This window comes from Bos mutus, chromosome 1 (assembly GCF_027580195.1).
Source record: "Bos mutus isolate GX-2022 chromosome 1, NWIPB_WYAK_1.1, whole genome shotgun sequence".
Lineage (NCBI taxonomy): Eukaryota > Metazoa > Chordata > Mammalia > Artiodactyla > Bovidae > Bos > Bos mutus.
In genome coordinates, this window is record NC_091617.1 from 154,587,440 (window position 1) to 154,607,869 (window position 20,430).

General features: G+C 54.0%; 1 protein-coding gene across 12 annotated transcripts in view; it reads right to left on the reverse strand.

Moving 5' to 3' along the window:
* Positions 1-20,430, reverse strand: part of PCNT (pericentrin) — a 104,999-nt gene that overhangs the window by 72,247 nt on the left and 12,322 nt on the right. For all 12 annotated transcript variants that reach the window (XR_011465644.1, XM_070377794.1, XM_070377814.1 and 9 more), the window contains 10 exons: positions 20,197-20,252; positions 19,023-19,197; positions 18,426-18,562; positions 16,311-16,422; positions 14,656-14,899; positions 14,339-14,414; positions 8,594-8,729; positions 7,552-7,769; positions 4,152-4,621; positions 2,381-2,939 (listed from right to left, as the gene is read on the reverse strand). Coding sequence is in view for 11 of the 12 variants with exons in the window: in XM_070377794.1 (XP_070233895.1) it covers positions 2,381-2,939; positions 4,152-4,621; positions 7,552-7,769; positions 8,594-8,729; positions 14,339-14,414; positions 14,656-14,899; positions 16,311-16,422; positions 18,426-18,562; positions 19,023-19,197; positions 20,197-20,252 (2,183 nt within the window). In the remaining variant the exon portion in view is untranslated. The remainder of the gene's footprint in view (positions 1-2,380; positions 2,940-4,151; positions 4,622-7,551; positions 7,770-8,593; positions 8,730-14,338; positions 14,415-14,655; positions 14,900-16,310; positions 16,423-18,425; positions 18,563-19,022; positions 19,198-20,196; positions 20,253-20,430) is intronic.

Consider the following 20,430-nt stretch of genomic DNA (forward strand, 5'->3'; position numbering starts at 1 on the left):
CCCGTGTGCAGACATGGGCATGAACTATTCTCCGGGCCCGTGTGCAGACATGGGCATGAACTATTCTCCGGGCCCGTGTGTAGACATGGGCATGAACTATTCTCCGGGCCCATGTGCAGACATGGGCATGAACTATTCTCTGGGCCCGTGTGTAGACATGGGCATGAACTATTCTCCCAGCCCAGGTGTAGACGAGGGCATGAACTGTTCTCCCAGCCCAGGTGTAGATGTGAGCATGAACTATTCTCCTGTCCCATGTGTAGATCTGGACCAGAACTGTTCTCCCACCCCTGCCTGTATCCCAATTTGACCTACCCCAGAAAGAAACTGGATCTCAGGCTGGATCTGTGATGAAATTAAGAGGTCACTATTAATTCTGCAGGGCAGCATGGAGCATGCTTCTGGTATATTTGGGCGGCTTGATGCACTGAGCATAGCATGTACCCCGTGGGCAGTCCCGTCCTGAACTATTCTCTGTTTCTGTTGAAATTTTCTCCAAAGCAAAGTTAAAATGGGAAGAAATGGCATATCTCACCTCCCCACAAACCCAGCTGTTTTCTCATGTGAGATGAGCGAGACAAAAAGGTCACTTAAGACAGTATCTAATGCTTAAATATCCCTCCTAGCAAAGGGATGATGTACTTCAACACACAACTACAGAAATACTCCCCGAGTGCTCTCAATGCTTGAACAAGAGTCTACACACAGGTACAAAAGTTTTGGCCAAGGAGCACGCGTGACATGTGCGTCACCAACAGGCAACAGGACAGGCAGGGTGAATGAACAGGAACCACAGTTTCCTGGAGGGAAGGGTCTTCAGCCAGTAAATAAACCTCTCAGCAGGTGTGAGGCCCGCCCGGCACCCACTCCACACGGACTTCATGCAAGACCCTTGGCACTGTGATGGAGAGAAGCTTCTGAGGCCCAGCGGCTCTGTGATGTCACCAGCACCCCTGTGGGGGCCAGGGTCTGACCCCTAGGTCATTCCTGAAGCCACCAGTGCCCAGAAGGAGGCGCACTGCCCACCCACAGCCACCCCTCTGCGAGGGGCACCCCCTGTGGGGCCTCCTGTCGCTGCATCATAGTCACGTGACCATCCCTGAGACCCTGCCAGGCTGCATGGTACTGCTGCCCAGGGAGCAGGACCCTGGCATGTGCCCTGCCCTCCTCCGGGGGCCACATCCACAGGTCACTGCACCCCACACGCCTCTGTCCCACACACCCTCACCCCTCATGCCTCCTATGAGCACATTTTACACTAATGAAATAAAGGCACGGTTTAAAACACACGGTTTTCCCATGTAAGAGACACGCTTCTCCCTCTCAATGTTCTTTCAAAACTTTATTTTCTTCAAACCCTATAAACTGAAGGAATCCAGTTTAAATCCACGGGTTGGGAACAAAGCCCCTTCCCCAAGTACCCTTCTGCCTGGGAGGAACGGAAGCTGACAGCTGATGGCTCAGAAGCCGACCAGCCTGGGGGCACCTCAACCCAGGGACACCTGCCCTGGGCTGCACCCAGGGAGGCCCAGAGGCTCACGACCCCACGAGAGCCTGCCCAGCCCTCCTGGAACTCACTCACGGTCTCGCCCACAGACCACACAGGACAGGCAGAGCCAACGTCTGAAGTGAAACCCCACCCCCTCCACAGGTTAGGTTGCCCTTTTCCTCCCATCCTTAGACAAGCTGAACCACAGCAGAGGACGAAACCCTCCTGGGAACATCCCCTCGTACGTAAAGCACGTCTCAGTTGGAAACGAAAATTCTGGTATCTGTGTTTCCGCAAGGCTGAGGTTTCCTGCTTTGCGACCTGGAATACCTACTTGTGACGTGACAAAGCACGAAGTCACCAGAACAGGACCGTTTCTGAGGGCCGGGCGCGCACATCTGCCGAGTCAGTGCAGAGCAATGTGCCCCCACGCTGACTTCAACTTCTAACCAACTAAATACGTCCTGCTCACAACGCACGGGACCAGGGGCCTGCAGACAAGGCAAGCCTGGTGTTGGCAGGGCCACAGGGCCACCTCCAGAGAGCACCCACCACGGGGACAATCGCTGCCTGACACAGACCGCCCCAGACATAAGACAAAGTGCTCTACCTCACAGAAACAACACAAGCCCCAGGGAGGACACTGAACCCACTGCAAGCTCACAGGAAACGCCACACGTGGGCACCAGCTGCCAGAAGTCTTCACCAAGGAGCTGCGACCAAAAAATGCCATAAAACTCACTGTTCTGTACCTGCCTCACCAGGAAACCCATGACTGGTGAGCGGCAGTGGGCAGAGGGCAGGGGCACCAGACAGACACGCGTGCAGCTGACACGAGCGGCTCCTAGGGAAGGGCAAAGTCCCTGTCCCCGCCCCACCCACACACCTCACCTTGTGAGCCATGGACAGCCGGACGGCTCTCACGCCCTCCTGGGGCTCCACGCTCCCATCCCCTCTCAGGCTGTCCTCTGCAGGCTGAGGCTCTTCAGCACATCGCAGCTCCAGCAGCTCCAGCACCTGGGTCAAGACCGTGTGGTGAGCCACGTCCTCCTTCTGCAGCCGCTCCTCCAGGTCCAGGCGCAGCAGCTCCAGGGCCTGCCGGTGCCTGCCCTGCACAGCCTGCAGCTCAGACAGGTACTGCAAGCGCAGAGCATCCAGGTGTGACGCATGTCTGGCCTCCAACACATTGATGTCAGCAGCGTGTTTCACCTGCAACTCGGCCTCACGCGCCTCTGCCAAGGCCAACCGCTCACGCTCTAACGAGGACCTCAGCGCGTCCACCTCGGCCTGGTGCCTGGTCTCCAGTTCCGCGGTCAGGGACAGGATATGCTGCTGGTGCCCCTCCTGGAGGAGCCGCAGCTCGTGTGCATGCTGCTCCTGGGTCTCCCGCAGGAAGGCATCTTGCTCTGCGGCCAGTTTCTCTGTGATCGCTCTACGTTCTTCCAAAAACCTGAGACAACAAGCCAAGTGAACACAGAGCCATCACGTAGCCACAAGAGCACCGCTGGGGAGCCCGCTGCCAGGGGAGAGGCCACCCTGCCCGGATCCCGCCTGTTCTCCCTCCTCCCTGGGCACCACCACCAGCCGCGAGCCAACAGGGAAGGGCTCACAAAGCCAGAAGAGCTCAGGCCAGAGCCCAGCATCCCCGGCCACAAACTAGAGTGCAGGGCACAGCCCCAGCCAGAAATCACAGATATTGCAGGAAGCAGTATCTGATCGCCACTCGGCCAAGAGAAGACCTCAACAGGGAAGGGGTGGCATGCCCTACAGGAGCCCCAGGGCTGCAAAGAGTGTTCAGAAGACTCAGAAACCAGCTTCCACAGGGTGACTCGGGCATGAGGCAGTGGGACTGGCTGGGAGCAGAGTCAGGAGGCACACAGAGCCCCAGCAGGAACAGGGGAGACTCTGCACAGGTGCTGTGACACACCAGGCGAATGACAAGAGCTGGGACATGTCTCAGGTACCAACTGCCCACCAGCCACCATGACAGCCTCTCCACAGATGAGCCCACGAGGAGGATACTAAGGTCTCGTGAGCCTGCCCATAGCATCTGTGTCCATCCAGCTCACATGGTGGGTCAGGGTTTGAACTCAACCCTCAGACCCCAGGCCAGGAGTCTGTGCACCTGCCTCGAGACGCTGGGGAGCAAATGACACACAAGAAGCAGCTCCAACGATCCCAGCACTCATCACCCACCCCTGGGCACTACAGCCCAGGTCTGCAAAGAGGCAGCAGACCAACATCATCCTAGGCCTACTTAAAAACTTCAGGGAAGTATGTACGTAGTTGAGAAATGCTGTTCATTTTTTTAATGAGTTTAAAAAACACAAAAATTCATGAATAAGCCACACAATCTTAGGATAAAAAGGCTGAAGTTCTGCTACTAAAAAACTAAAACGTGCAAAGAACACACACGCTTGTCAAAGATGCACACGTGGCCACATGGCTCATGGAACACAGGCCCCACAGAAAGGATAGGGATGCCATTCCTGCCAGAGGCCTGCAGCCCTGAGAGCCACACACACCCTCCCGGGGGTCTGCCTCACCCTCCTGGAGACCCGCCTCACCCTTGGGGGGCTCAGGGAGGGGACCTGCCTTGCCTCACTGGCCAGGCGGGTAGGCGGCTCTGAACATAACAGGCTGCTATACGGATGGCACCCACCTGCTCTGGGCCACCTTCAGCTGGAGGGCGCAGTCCTCCTTTAGGTGGAGAATGGCGAGCTCCTGGTCCTGGGCCCCAGGGGCCGGGCTGCAGCCCAGCTCCCGGCCACAATGGCTGCACCGCAGAGACTCGTCTCCGGTGAGTCCGAGTTCCAGCTGCCGCAGGCGGCCCTGTTGTTCCACCAGTGACCCCTCCAGGTCCAGGATCTGAGCTGCCTGCTGGTCCTGAAGTTGCCTCATTTCGGATTCTCGAAGCTCAAACCTGTTCATCATGGACCGCTTCTCAGACTCCACCTGTTCTCGCAGGTCAAGGAGCATCTTTGTCAGCTTCTCTTCGGCCCCTCTCCGCAGGTCCTCACTTGTAACTTTCCACTCAGCCTCTCTCTCCCTGAGTTCCTGTTTTATTTGCTCAATCCTCTCCTCAGCACTCTTTAGTTCTTCCTGGTGAGCTTCAACTAAATTCTGTTTCACCTGCAACCACACAATTTTTTTTAAGAAGAAGAAATTAAATGAAAAGATCACTGGCCACAAAAACCCAAATCCATCTCTGAAGACAGAGAAGCTCTGTCAGCTATTAATAGAAGCACTAGTCCCACAGTGCTGGGCTGGATGAAGCACAAGCTGGAATGAAGATTGCTGGGAGAAATATCAATAACCTCAGACATACAGATGACACCACACTTATTGTAAAAAGCAAAGAGGAACTAAAGAGCCTCTTGATGAAGGTGAAAAAGTTGGCTTAAAAGTCAACATTCAGAAAACTAAGATCATGGCACCTGGTCCCATCACTTCATGGCAAATAGATGGGGAAACAATGGAAACAGTGAGAGACTTTCTTCTCGTGGGCTCCAAAATCACTGCTGATGGTGAGTACCGCCAGGAAATTAAAAAACACTTGCTCCTTGGAAGAAAAGCTATAACCAATCTAGACAGCATATTGAAAAGCAGAGACATTACTTTGCCAACAAAGGTCCATCTAGTCAAGGCTATGGTTTTTCCAGTGGTCATGTATGGATATGAGAGTTGGACCATAAGAAAGCTGAGTGCCAAAGAATTACCGCTTTTGAACTGTGGTGTTGGAGAAGACTCTTGAGAGTCCCCTGGACTGCAAGGAGATCCAACCATTCAATCCTAGAGGAAATCAGTCCCGAATATTCACTGGAAGGACTGATGTTGAAGCTGAAGCTCTGATACTTTGGCCACCTGACGTGAAGAGCTGACTCATTAGAAAAGACCCTGAAAGATCAAAGGCACGAGGAGAAGGGGACAACAGAGGACGAGATGGTTGCATGGTATCACCAACTCGATGGGCATGAGTCTGACCAAGCTCCAGGAGATGCTGAAGGACAGAGAAGCCTGGCATGCTGCAGTCCATGGGGTCGCAAAGAGCTGTACACAACTAAGTGACTGAACAACACAGTCCCACAACATACGTGAACAGAGCGATGGGAGTGTTTCTCACGCTGATGGGAATGATGGAGACTAAAAGGCACAAATCTAAGACTATCTGGCTATGTTAACCGTGTCCATTGCCCAGCATCTGGCCCCAACTGTTAACTCTAGGGCTGGCAGGTCTGGACACAGTCAAAGGGGGGCCTCCTCTGCAGTGTCAAGACCAGCTCAGGGGCTCAGACATGAGAGGGACCTCCCATCAAGGGGAGGCGACCCCCCTCCCTCAGCAGAACCACCACCAGGCAGCACAGCTCACAGGCGAGCAACAGACAGTAAGGCCAAGCCTCTGGACTTGCACCACGAACGATCCAGGTTCTAGAAGGGACCTGAGCAAGAGGCTGGTGAGCTGAAACCAACAGTCTTAAAGGTGTTGTATGAAAAGGGACACGAACCAGAAAGCTGCACGCACAAATATCCTAATTTTCAAAACAGGAAAGAAAGTAGGTCAGCATACTGATCAATCATTGAGAAGAAACAAAACAAAACCAGAAAGGTCTGTCAAACTGACCTCAACCAGTTATTCAAGTCATTACACTTTAGGGCCTGCTCTTGGTGACAGCTGAGAGTCAGCTCTAATCAGAGGAAACAATTGCAGGCTCTGGATAAGATCCAGGAGATCCAGGGCTAGGGGTCCCGACACCCAGAGTAAAGAAATGCCCTGGGTGACCAACCCACCTGTGCCATGGACATGCACCTGGAAATGCTCCTTGTTTGAACCAGAAGAGCCGGGAAGTGAGGGGGAAGCGCACCAGAACAGGGCAGGAGGTGCCGGAATCCAGCCCAATTCTGAGGCTGGTGCCTGGTCATATACGAGCAGAAGGTCATATAGGACAGAAGACAGACACAGACCAGCCCAGAAGGCCTAAGCGCACACGTTGGCCCAACACGGAGAAGAAGGGGAGGCCTCTGCCTCTGAAGGGGTCAGGGGCAGCCTCCTGGGACTGAGCCCTTGACCCGTGGGGTTGGCACTAATTCCAGGTAGATACAGTCAAAGGTAAAAAGTAAAACAGACAAAAGAAGATGCTGCATCAAAGAAAACACACTGCACCGATCAGAGAGCAGGTAGATTTCAGCACAAAGAAACTACACCAGAAACGGGGCATTTCACTCATGATGAAAGCCTGATTTCCCAAGAAGACACAATGACCATAAAGGTGCAATTCACACAACTCCAAAACACAGTAAACACCGTGAGAGCTAAATGGAGAGAGAGCTCGCTCCACATTCCTCTCGACAGTTCACACGAGGAGATCAAACAGTGGCCCAGGAAGCACTCAGACACTTGAACGTAAAAATCCATCAAGCAGAGTCTGTCCTTCAGGGACCCCCTGTGAGGCTGCAGGCCTTCACATGCCCATCCTCACGCCCAGCGCATGAGTAGGGGGACAACACGTGATCTGCCCGTGAAACTCGGCCTCGATGGAGGAGGACCTGGGACAGCATCACAGGGAGGAGGAGCGGGGCAGCCACAGAACTGCCCAGATGGCCACCCTGGGCCTTGCAGAAGAAACACTGAGACAGTCACCTCAACTCCATGTCTCCAGGCCTCGGCGAGGCCACTAGTAATTTAGGGGAGGCGCCTAAGCTGTGGGCCAGGGTCTCATCACTGCATGTGCACGGCTGCAAGTCTCAGTCAATGGAGAGAGCCTGGCAGCTGGAACAGCACAGAAGACGCAATGGACAAGGCCTGAAGGTGGCTTTGCCACCCACCCTGGCACCCCTATGAGGACCCGGTCAGTTCCCCTAAGCCTGCAGCCTCTCTAAGAGTTAGGATTACACAGTTGGGTCCAAGCTTAGGTGGCAGCCCATCCCGACCCAAGGGAGGCACCCAGCAAACCCTGCTGCAGGGCAGAGGGTGGCGCTGACCTTGGGGCTCGTGCTGACCTGGCCAGTTCACATGTGGCCCTATGGACGCGAGCATCGCTGCAAGGTAAGCCATTTCAACTTACTTTCTCCAAGTCCTCTTTCAGGCAGATTTCACGCTGCAACTTCTCCTGTAAATTTCTATTTTCTACTTTTAAGAGATCGATTTCTTTCTTGAGCTCCACTGGAAGAAGCACAAGCTGAGCCCTGTGTGCAGTTTCCAGACCCATGTCTCCAGCCGGCACCTCCGTCTCCAACTCCAAGGCCACGCTCTGCGCACACAGGAGAGGCTCCCGGGCAAGCTCTGTGGGGACCAGGGGCAGAATCATCAGGCTGACCCTCCAACAGACAGGACACTGTCAGAAGCCCCAGACAACTGCACGTAGACCCTGAAACCCCTGTGGGAGCACGGTACCAGAAGGGGACACGACACACCCGTCTGCAGCCCCATGGGCACTGTGCACCAGAAGCAGACGAGCAGACCTGTCCCGAGCTGTCCACACCCGCTGCTGCCCCTCTGGTCTGGGTACCGAGGAATCGGCCCCCCAGAGCTGCTCTGGCCAGGGCTCATCACTGCTCCAGGCTGGAGGAAGAGGCACAGGGCGCAACTCAGGGGACCGGAAGATGCCGAGCAGCAGCCATGGGACACCGCTCACGCAGGAAGGAGAACAAGCAGGACTGGGCACCAGCAGGTGTGACCCCGCTCTTGGGGCCATGTGCTAGCCTTCCACAGGCCCACACAGCTCCAGGGGACCCTGGGCCGGACCCTGAGCCTCAGGCCCTCAAGGCAGGACACGTGGACTTGCCTCCTCAGCTTGACGCAGGACCCACCCTTTCCCAGGCTCCGTGTCCAGGGCCAGTCATGCATCTGCTCTCCTGGGCCCCAGTCCATGCCCAGGATGACCACAGCTTCTCCATCCCCATGGCCCCCAGGGACCCTATGCTGCTGCCTGGGCAGACCCTCTCCTGACACACAGGGCCTGCTCCTCAACCCCAGGGAAGGGCCTCCAGCGCCCCCGCTACAGAGTCAACAGCCATCGTGTGTAGTGCCGGTGGCTCTCGTGGGATGCGGTCATGGCCCAGAACACCCCTGCAGGCTGGCCACCACAGCAGCACTTAAGGACATACCTTGGCCGGGCTCCTCCGAAGGCCCTGTGGGCAGCTCTCCTTCCAACGCTTCCTGCTGGGCATCCTGGGAGGACGTCCCCGCTGCTAGTTGGCACTGGTGATTTTCTTCTAACCGTGTGCGCAAACCAAGGCTCTCCTTTGGGGAAATCACAGAGGAAACCTTGTAAAGAGCCTCTCAGCCTGGTTCCCTGACCCTGCCTCCCACAGAGTCCCCCATGGAACCCGCCTTCCTGAACCTCACACGTCCACACTGCCTACTGCCCCCACGTCCCACTCCCAGAAGGGAGGCAGGCATATCCCCTGGAGTCAGCTGTGGGCTCAGGGCCTCCCTGCACCCACACCCACTGGAACCCAGGGCCCACCCTCCACGTCCCGGGGTCAGACCTGCTGGGCCAGCTGTACGGCCGAGGCCCTCGGCTGAAGGGTTCCCACTCCGCCCCGGGTCCCCTCACTCCCTGCTCCACGCTTCCCATCCAGAGCCCATGTTGGGCCACTCCTCTCAATGATGCTCCTGGACACAGAGTCCCGAGCGTCCTCATGCGAGGATGGGAGGAAGGGCAGAGGGGCCCGAGGCTGGGTCAGCCCTTCCTGCTCCCTCCAAGAGGCAACCTGTCACTCATCTCCCTCAGAATCAACAGAGGGTCCCATCAGCCTAAACACCCAGCTCTCAATAAGCTCAAATCATCCTTTAATCAAGACTGAAGTCCTCGTATGGTCACTGGAAAAAACAACCTGACTGATGGACGGAATCAAGTGCCCCCCTCACTCAGAGCACAGTGGGTCAGGCTTCTGAGTGGAAGAGCAGACCCAGCAAGTCGGGTGAGAGAGACTCACCGTTCAGGGAAAGAGAAGGAGCCAGACATCACCCCCGCCAAGCAATGGCCAGTGGCAGACGACAAAACAAAAACAAAACACAGCAGAGTGGGGGCAGGGAGCCGAGAGCAAGGGCTGCCAGCTTTGGAGAAACCGGCAGAAACACGGCAGCGACACCCAAACACGTAAAAAGACATCCTGGCTCAGTGACAACCCAGGAGTCGCAGCCAGAGATTTACTGGCCAGGGTCAGCGCTGGCCAGAGGGGCGTGAGGGGCCCCACACCCAGCTAGGGGCAGTTCCACCAGGCACCCTCAGTCCACATAATACGTCAACATGTCAAATAATCACCAGGCACAGGCATCCACCATGCACACAAGCCCACACGCAGGACTCCTGCTCAAACACACATACGCTCAATGTTTTTACATTCCCTCAGATGATGAGACACAATTTATAAACCTATGAGAAGAAACAGGGACAGAGGTGACCGGTGAGCCAGCGGTGAGCAACTGCTGGAGAGCACAGGCACACAGAAGGCTTGGAGGAGCATGTGTGAGCTGCCCACACACCCGGGAGGCCAGGCAGGGGGCACAGGGGGCACAGAGGTAACTGCAAGACCCCCAGGGGCTACAGATTACGGAGGCTGGCAAGAGGTGGGGACCCCACTGTGTCCCTCACCTCACGGAGCCCAGCAGAAGACTGGTAGAGACCAATGGCCCTGGGAGAGAAGGCTGCACCCACCCCCACCACCCCAGTCTTCAGCCCCCAAGACCCCACAGTGCTTCACGCCTCCTGGGATGGCACGGCCTCGGGGCACCAACCAACGCACAGACCACCATCATCCCACATAATACAGAGACCCAGATGGATGGACACAGAGCAGAAACCTCTCAACACTAACCGTCAGAGAAAGTCACCGTCAGAGAAAGACCAAAAGCACTCCATCCCTGACACTGAGCAGAGAACATAGAATAGAACACAGAGCAAAAAAGCAAAGCCCTTAGAAATTAAAAATGATTGGCACTTCCCTGGGGGTCCAGAAGTTTCAGATGCAGGGGGCGTGGATCCAATTCCTGGTCAGGGAACTAAGATCCCACATGTCCTGTGGCATGGCCAAAAAATGCCAACATAAGAAAATTTTTAAATGACAATGGAGATAAGAAACTCAACCTCACAATTAGAGGAGTGAAGATCTCCTACCCTCAAAGAGGCCTAAACAAATGTCAGACGAGAAACGAGGACTGAAGGACACCAGTGGTTTCCCTCTGGAGGCCCAGTGTGACACTTGCTCTCGGGAGTCTCAGAAAACTAAGTGCACTGAAGAACTGGCATCCGAACAGCTCAGCAGCAGCTCAAGACATCTATCTTGCTTCTCTCACTGCGCACTGAACCCAGGGACAGTAAGGCGTGACGGTGGAAGCTGGAAGAACACCCGAGGAGTTGTAGGAACTGCAGACACATTTATTATCTCCTGACTGGCACAGCAGCCGTAGCAGCAGATACACTGTATTCTCCCATGGTTGACCTAGCAGACATAGCCGTAATGCAGCCTCAAGGGCTTTTCAGGTGGAGAATATTTATGCTTACAGAGCAAAAGTAGCCCATGGCCAAGGGGGTTCATCGAGATGCACAGTGCTATAAGTGATCTCAGCTGTTACATAAACGTGTATTTACACAACACGGGGTGAGAGCAAGAGGCCACGGGCCAAGAGAGCCTGGCCGCGCCATCCTGGCTAATCTGCTCTTTCCCTACAGTGTCCCAGACTGAAGAGAGTCAAGGCCCTACCTTTCCCTAGGATGAAAAACGGACCCAGACCCAGACCAAGTGCCATCACAGGACTCTGAGGAGCATGGAAGGCTAAGAGCTGCCAGAGGCTCCCTGGGTTGAAATGGTGTGGGTTGCTGTTTCCATCTCCATGGGATCTTTCCCACCCAGGAATTGAAACCAGGTCTCCTGCATTGCGGGCAGATTATTTACTGACTGAGGTATGAGGGAATCCCTAATGAATGTTGGGGTATGTGTGGCTTTTCGAATTAGTGATTTTGTTTTCTTTGGGTAAATACTCAGGAGTGGAACCGCTGTATCTATTTTTAATTTTTTGAGGAACCTCCTTCAAGTCAGGCTGACAGCACAGCCTTGCCCAGCGCTGGGGCTGGGAGGAGAAAGAATACACTCACACCCCGGAGCTCTTTGTCCAAACAGGTGCACAAGGCTTCCAGCATTACAGATAGCCCAGTGAGCCCCACTGCCAGAGGACAGAGAGGCCAGAGACGAACGGCACGGAGGCCACTGGGAACACGCCCAGCATGCACGCACCCAGCGCCTCCCTCTCAGCGCAGGTCGCCAGCACGCATGAGGCAGGCAGTTGGGGAGCTTGTGGAGAGTGTGGGACCTGAGCAGGACCCAAGCTGCCATCCACCCGACTGCGAGTCTTGCTCCAGACCAGCCAGGGGGTCGTTTTAAACAAGCAGACACAGTCAGCCTGTGGAGATGCCAGAGACACAAGCACAAGCCTCCCTCCACTCACCAGTGTCACGGAAGAAAGCTTCAGTGAAAAGGATGGAAATCCAGACTTGAGAACATAAAGACAGCCCATTTCCCAACTAAAGATTAATGAAATACAGCCTTCTCGTGATATACTGAGATGCTCATATACCTCAATAGCACACACACACAAAAACTGATTAAAAAGCAGGCTGCTGCTGCTGCTGCTAAGTCGCTTCAGTCATGTCCAACTCTGTGCGACCCCATAGATGGCAGCCCACGAGGCTCCCCCGTCCCTGGGATTCTCCAGGCAAGAACACTGGAGTGGGTTAGACCTGCAAACATTTCTGCAGACATTTCTACAAAGAAGAAACCCAGACGGCCAACAGTTTCGTGAAAAGACACTCCACATCACGAATCGTCAGAGAATATAAATCAAAACCACAGTGAGGTATCAGCTCACACGGGTTAGAGCAGCTACTGCTAAAAAAACAAATAACAAATGTCATCCAGGGTGTGGAGAAAAGGGAATGCTTGTGCACTGTTGGTGGGAAAGTAAACTGGTACAGCCACTGTGGAAAACAGGAAGGAGGTTCCTCAAAAAATTAAAAATAGATACAGCAATTCCACTCCTGAGTATTTACCCAAAGAAAATGAGAACACTAATTCGAAAAGCCACACACCCCAACATTCATCAGGGATTCCCTCATACTTCAGTCAGTAGAGAATCTACCTGCAACGCAGGAGACCTTGGTTTTGATTCCTGGGTGGGAAAGATCCCGTGGAGATGGAAATGGCAACCCACGCCTGGGAGAATCCCATGGACAGAGAAGCCTGGTAGGTTACAGTCCACGCGGTCGCAAGAGTTGGACCCGACTTAGCGACTAAACCAGCACCGCCACCATTCACAGCAGCACTATTTACAACAGTCAGGACGTGGAAGCAGCCCGAGTGTCCATTTGCAGACAGACAGACAGATGAAGATGTGGCACCTACACACGTATAGACCTACCCACACGGGAACTACTACTCGGCCACAGAAGAGGAGAGCCTGCCTCCTCCTGCAGCCTGGAGAGCAGGAGAGCCTGGTTCTCCTCCACAGAAGAGGAGAACCTGCGACAACACGGCCGCTCCCTGAGAGTGCCACACCAGGTGGGGTCAGTCAGACTGAGACAGAAGTGCTGCATGGGCTCACTTCCGTCTGGAATCTAAAAACCCACCTCTGGGAGAAGAGACTGGGGGTTGCCAGAGGTGGTAGAGGGGTTGTGGGCGAAGTGGGTGAAGGGGTCAAACTTCTAGTCAGAGGATAAGAGTCCCAGGTGCCTGCACAGCACAGGGTACAGTCAACAAGGCTGCACTGCCTGCAGGCACCAAAGAGAGGCATCTTACAAGTTCTCATCGGGGTACAGTCAACAACACCATACCATCTGTCTACAGGTGCTAAGAAAGGAGATCTTAAAATTTATCATCGAGGTACAATCAACAATACTGTATGTCTATCCACAGGCGCTGAGAGAGATCTTACAAGTTCTCATCGGGGTACAGTCAACAACACTGTACTGTCTGTCTATAGGCACTGAGAGAGATCTTATAAGTTCTCATCAGGGTACAGTCAACAACACTATGTCTATCTACAGGCACTAAGAGAGGAGAGCTTACAAGTTCTCATCAGGGTACAGTCAACAACACTGTACTGTCTACAAGTACTGAGAGAGGAGAGCTTACAAGTTCTCATCGGGGTACGATCAACAACACTGTACTGTCTGTCTACAGGCACTGAGAGAGGAGATCTTATAAGTTCTCATTGGAGTACAGTCAACAACAGCATACTGTCTATCTACAGGCACTGAGAGAAGAGATCTTACAAGTTGTCATTAGAGAACAGTCAATAACGGCATACTGTCTATCTACAGACACTGAGAGAGGAGATCTTACAAGTTCTCAAGGGGTACAGTCAACAACACTGAACTGTCTGTCTACAGGCACTGAGAGAAGAGACCTTACAAGTTCTCATAGGGGTACAGTCAACAATACTGTACTGTCTGTCTACAGGTGCTGAGAGAGGAGATCTTACAAGTTCTCACTGGAGTATAGTCAACAACACTGTACCGTCTGTCTACGGGCACTGAAAGAGATCTTACAAGTTCTCATCAGGGTGCAGTCAACAACATTGTACTGTCTGTCTACAGGCACTGAGAGAGGAGATCTTACAAGTTCTCATAGGGGTATAGTCAACGACACTGTATGTCTATCTATAGGCACTGAGAGAGGGATCTTACAAGTTCTCATTAAAAGAAAAATGCTCTGACTCTGTGGAGGTGCGGGTTCACCAAACTGACCAAGGAGACCCATCATATCACACCCAGGCATCCGGTCATGACACCAACACTGGACACTCAGGTCCCGTCAGTCACACCTCAAGACACAACAAAGCCGGCCCATCACCTCAAGCTGCTTCCGCTGAAGGCTGAGTCCATCAAGATGGTCTCTTTCTTCTTCTGATGTCTCTTCCAAACAGGCACTGGGTCAATTCAGAGAAAAGCTGTGTTGTAAGAGCCTGATGTGGCACCTTGCCACTGAATCCCACTGTCCCTGGGACCCCACTTCTGTGCCAATCTGCAGGGCAATGTCCACCCACTTTGGCCAGATGTCACCAACCACACCCACATGCAGGTCAGACCAGCGTCAGCTTCAACATCACCATGCCAAGACCCAAACATCAGTGTGTTCTCCTGGGCTGGGCTGGGCTGGAAGCCACTCACCTGGTTCCCATGGCCTCCAGCAGGGAGTCATCCCTTCCCTCCTGCAGGCGCCGCTGCAACAGGGTCAGGTCCTCCTGGTAGCTCTGCTCAGCCTCCCTCAGCTTCTCTTCGAAATAGAGCCTCAGCTGCTCCAGTTCGGACTCGTGCCGGCTCCTCTCCTGCTGCTGCTGCTGCTCCAAGTCTCTCTTCAGGAGCTCCAGCTCCTCCACATGAGATGCCCGGGCCAGGAGCTGCTCACGCAACTCTTTATGGGTGGACACAAGCGAGCATCTCAGACACGGCACTCAGGGAAATGAGACACTGAAGACCCCATAGTGAAGGGCCAGAGCAGAAGTGTAAAGCGGGGGCCCCATCCCACCCCAAAACCTGTGAATGGACAAAGGCCCCCAGGGCTTGTGCTACGAGCACAGGGCCTGGAGCAGGAAGACTACCAGGGAGACCACCCAGGCAGCCTCAGCAAACCCCAGTGCCCCTCGAGGGCAGAGGGCTTTCTCAGGCTGGCTCCCCAAGCCACGGGGGCTCTGAAGACAGAGGAGGGGCCGCCTCTGGGCCACCAGCCAGCAGGAGATGGGACCTCGGTCCCACAGCACTGGATTCTGTCAACGGGAAGTCAGGTCATGGCAGAGCCCAGAACCTTGACCTCAGCTGTGGATGACCCTGGGCAGAAACAGCCACGCCAGCTCAGATTTCCATGCTAATAAATGTGGGTGGTTTTAAGCTGCTGAGATGGTGGTGTTTTGTTTACAGCAAAAGAACAGTAATACAGACCATAAACAACTGTCACCACCACCACTATTCTGATCAAGAGGTGCTGCCAGCTGGCCCACCGCAGCCAGTGATCAGCTTTCAAATAATGGGGAAGGAGACTGTCCCAAATCTACGTCCCCCACGAGGGCCGTAGCCACACAGGGGAGCCCGCAGAGGCAGCACTCAGGCTGTGACCCCTGTGTGAAAGCACGTCTGAAGCCCAGCCTCCAGTCAGTCCACCAGCTCTGCCTGGAGCCGCCCTCTCCCAGGGACCACAGGGCGGGTACAGGGCACGTGGAGCCTATGCACCCCACAGCCATCAGGAGTGATCTCGGGTCCTTTCTCCTAACTCTGTCCTTTGTTCCCAACAACACAACAGGGCAGATCCTACTGTTTGAGGCCTGTGTGCAGAGCAGCAGACAAGCCCACACCTCCTGGCCCTGTGCTCTTGACTGGGTCTTGTGCCCTCAGTAAACGTGGCATCACCCTCCAAAATCAGAGCTCAGAGCCACAGGAGCCCGACAACACTTGCCACAGGAGAGCCTGCAGGCCCAGGAGGTGATACGCAGCAAGGCACAGCTGTGCCCCGAGTTCCCGCGTGAGAACAGCGTTCCCACAGTGCTTAACCAAGCCTCAGCAGGAGCCCAGGCTCACGTGTGAACAGTGCGTGTCGGCTTCCAGAATCATCGCTAGCTCGCCTATGGTGAAGCCCAGGGGCCGCCACAGCTCCACACAGTGACCCCACAGACCTCAAAACGCACACAGGTTTACAAGACCACTTTTTGGGGCTTGCAAAACTGTTAACTTCTTTTGGGGTTTGCAAAACTGTTAACTTCTTTTGGGGTTTCAGCAGTTCAAACTGCAGCTTTCCCTTCCGGGGACCTGGACTGGGAAGACAAGGTGCTCACCACTCAGCTCCTGCCTGTTGGACCTCGCGGACTCCAGCTGGGCCCCCAGGCACTGGATCTCCTCCCGGGACCGAGCCTGCAGCTCCTCATAGGATGCACGCAGCCTCTCCAGCTGGAAAGCAGGCACAGTGTGGGTGCCAGGTTGCGGCCCTGGCACCAGGTGAGAACATGCAGCTGCCTCAGCCCAAGCCCACCCCATCCCCCAATCGGCAGCCCCGAGACCATCCAGAGGAATCCATGGCGGCCATGGTCTCACATGTGGATGCCTCTCAGGCTGTGGCCTCGTTCCCTGAAGAGACCTGCCCCCTACTTTGTCAAGGAGGGTGGAGGAGCCCCTCCCACTGGCCCCCTTCCCCGTCTATGACCTTGGTCCCTTACCCTCATGCAGCCTGTTTGGTTTTCTCCAAGTTGCCTGGTCAACCTCCCTGGGAAGCATCTCCTCTTTCAGAGTAAACAGAGCTTGCACACTGGGTGTGTACCACGTGCCAGCCAACCCTGCACCACTGGAGCTGAGGTGCACCACCCGCCCTCCTGGGGGCCTGGGTTGGAGTGGCTGCCAGGCTCCCCAAGTCACCAGTGTGGGGCCAAGCCTCCAAGGGAGTGAGGGTCATGCAGGCCTGCAGGTGCCCACTGCCTATGAAATGGGCCCTTCCTTTTTCAAGGCACAGGACAGAAGATGCCCCTCTGGCTGCCTGTCTCCAGGATGGGGGGCTGCCGCAGGCCCCGCCCGGCCAGGCTGCCCTCTGTCTGGAGGAGAGACAGGAGCCAGCACAGCAGGGCCAGATCCGGCTCCTCCTGGGCTCCATGACTCTCCTCCCTGCAAACCCATGCACCAGCCTCAGCTAACTCCTGCCAGTCTCCCAGTCACTTCCTGATTTCCTGAATCAATGCATGGGGCACTGCTTGGCTCTTGGTCTTCGTGACAAAGGCCCTTCAGGCCCTTGAGTGAGATATGTCCACATCACCCACATTTTGGTATGTAGAGTCGCATTGGAATAAAGTTCTGAAGATGTGAGCAGCAGAACCTTGCACCCTTGATGGCCGGAGCCTTCTCCAAGGGTAGGACTGGACAACATCATTAAGTCACAGTCACAGACTTTACCTCCTGATGTGGCTACCTACTGCCTCTAGCAAATACTGAGAGTCCCTTTAAATTAGGGCTTAGAGTATGGAGGTCCCTCAAAAAACTAAAAACAAAACTGCCATATGACCCAGCAACTCTTGGGTATACACCCGAAATAATGGAAAAACTAATTTAAAAAGATATACGCATCCCGAAGCAACCTAAGTATCCACTGACAAATGGATAAAAAAGACGTGGACACATATATAATGGAGTGCTGCCTGCATGCGCAGTCGCTCAGTCACGTCTGACTCTTGTGACTCCATGGACTGCAGCCCACCAGGCTCATTCTCCAGGCAAGAATACTGGAGTGGATTGCCATTTCTTCCTCCAGGGGATCTTCCTGACCCAGAGATTGAACCTGTATCTCCTAGGTCTCCTTCATTGGCCAGCGGGTTCCTTACCACTGAGCCATGTGGGAATCCCATAATGGAACACGGCTGCCGGCACAGCCATAAAAAAAAAAAAAAAATACTGCAATCCACAGAAACATGGATGGACTGGAGAATATTACACCAAGTGAAACAAGCCAGAAGGAGAAAGACAAATACTGTACGTTATCAGTAACGTGTGCAATCTAAAAAATAAAACAAATATATGTACAAAAAGACTCACAGTTATAAAGAACGAACTATGATCATCAATGAGGAGAGGGGAAGGGGAGAGAGGCAAGTTAGGGGAGGGGATTAAGAGGTACAAACTATTAAGTATAATTAGGTATAAAATCAACTATATTGTATAACACTGAGAATACAGACAATGTTTTATAATAGCTATAAATAAAATATAATCTTTAAAAATTGGGAATCACTATGTTGTACGTCTAAAACTCACACAATATTGTAAATCACCTAAACCTCAATTTAAAAGTAAAAAAACATGTAACACAAATTAGGGCTTAAGTTTTGGCTGATGACAGAGCGTGAATCCAATCCAAGGTCTCCTCAACTCCCTCCTGCACTGACAATTCAAATAAAGAAGCAGGTGCCTACCTCAAGCTGGTTCTCCTTTTCCTTCTTTCGGAATTTCCGCTCCAGCTCCTCCAAGTACTGGCAGTGCTCCAGCTGCAGGTCTGCGTGCAGCTTGCTCAGGGAGGCCTCGTGTTGCGCCTCCTGCGTCTGAAGGGAACCTGCCAACGGGCCGGGGCCTCAGTTTGTGATGGCACAGTGTCCTCCACCTGCAGCAACAGCTGTACGCACCGCGTGTCCCCAGGCTCCCTGCAGACCCTGTTTTCTCAAGACTCTGTTCTTAGGACTCCACTCTCCTCTAGGACAGAGGGAGGCAAGGGGGAAGGGGAAGGCACAGGCCAGCAGACAGTGCCTACTGCGAGTGGGTGTCACCGTCTAACAGAAAGTGAACAACTGCATATTACTTGTTTGGTAGCAAAACAAACATGTTCCAGTAGTAGAACACGTAAAAACTGTCTTTGAAACAAAGGATTCTGGAAATTTCAGGGAACCCGAGAGGCCTGGGACCCATGAGGCAGGACCACACTGGCTGTGTTCTGCTGGTCCCTCATATGGCAGTCTCTCTAGATGACACAGGAAAACCAGCCCCTCCAAACTTGCTCATTTTACTTAAAGACTCACATTCAGCTTGATTTTTGGCTTGAAAAATCTTCTCAAACTCAGCTTTCTGTTGTGCCAATTCTTTCTTAAACTGGTTTTGTAAATTCTCCAGTTCTGACCGATGCTTTTCCAATAATTCTCGGCGTAGGTTTTCTAAACACGAGTCTCTCTCGGATTCCCAGTCTTGCTTCAGAATCTAATTTAAATGAGAAAGAGGAAATGATAGCCAACAGTTGATTACTGAGGTAAAACTATTTCAACCTTGCATTCAAAACCCAGTCATCCCTGCTCAGACAAGACTGTGAGTACAGCATGCGGCTTGAGACGTCCAGTCAGACAGGAACAGCAGCAGGAAAACATCCCAGGACATGAGGGCCTGGACCGCCGCCAAAAACAGAAGTGGCCTCAGAGCAGAAGCACAGGAACTCAGCTGACGAGCCAGGCATCTGTCACCCACACAGACCCAGGCACTACAGCAATGCCACCCAACTCTACAGGGCCAGACTCTGCCCAAGCGCCCCGAGCTGGACAACTGGGACTGAGGGTGCCCTGAGCTGGGGCCTGAGGCTGTCCTCCACTTGCCACCTGTCCAGAGTGGCCAGGACACAGTCCCCACCACCACCCGCTTCCACTGCCGTCACCAGCGCCAAGAACTCTTCTACAAAGGGGGACTTGAAAAAGGGATGGGTCACAAGAGTCAAAAGTTTGCTGAGGGACTTCCTCAGAAAAGAGCTAATCCTGTTACACCCTAAATCAGAACTCTTACCCCCAAAAGGGGGCATGGAGTGGGAGCAGCAGGACAAGCAGAGCACCAGCTGGCGTGCTCAGCGCTGTCAGCACACTGACTTCCGCCTTCACCCTCGGGGACGCTCGTCCCGTATCTCCACCCCACCACGGCTTCCTAAGTGGTGTCCGCGTCTCCCGTCCCTGAGGACCGAGGTCTGTGTCCCGAGCACAGCCAGGGCCAGGCCGCAGGGCTGCTCAGAAGCCAGACGGGAGGGAAGAGCCTCCCATCACATCAGGCCACACAAAAGACACGAGCAGTTGCTGAGGAATCCACGCTGGGCAGAGAGAGCAGTGCGCCACACTGCCCTGGCGACTCCAGCTATGACTGCATTGTGAGAATCGAGTGCGAGACCCCGGGGGGTGAGGGAAATACCACCTACACAGAATGACATTTTCCCATCCTATGTACCTCTATCATCTGGGCGTTTTTTTCTATTTCTGATTGTAGCTTCTCCTTCAGCTCAGCTGCAAGACAAACAAACATGACAAGTGGCTCGGATCACCGAGGCTCAGACTTCCCCACAGTCTGGTTCCCCAGAGAGGACAAGGCTCCAGCACCATAGGCCACTCCACAGGACACTCGCCAGCACTGACAGGATAGGACAGGATGCACCTGAGAGAATCGAGATGGTGAAGATGGCCA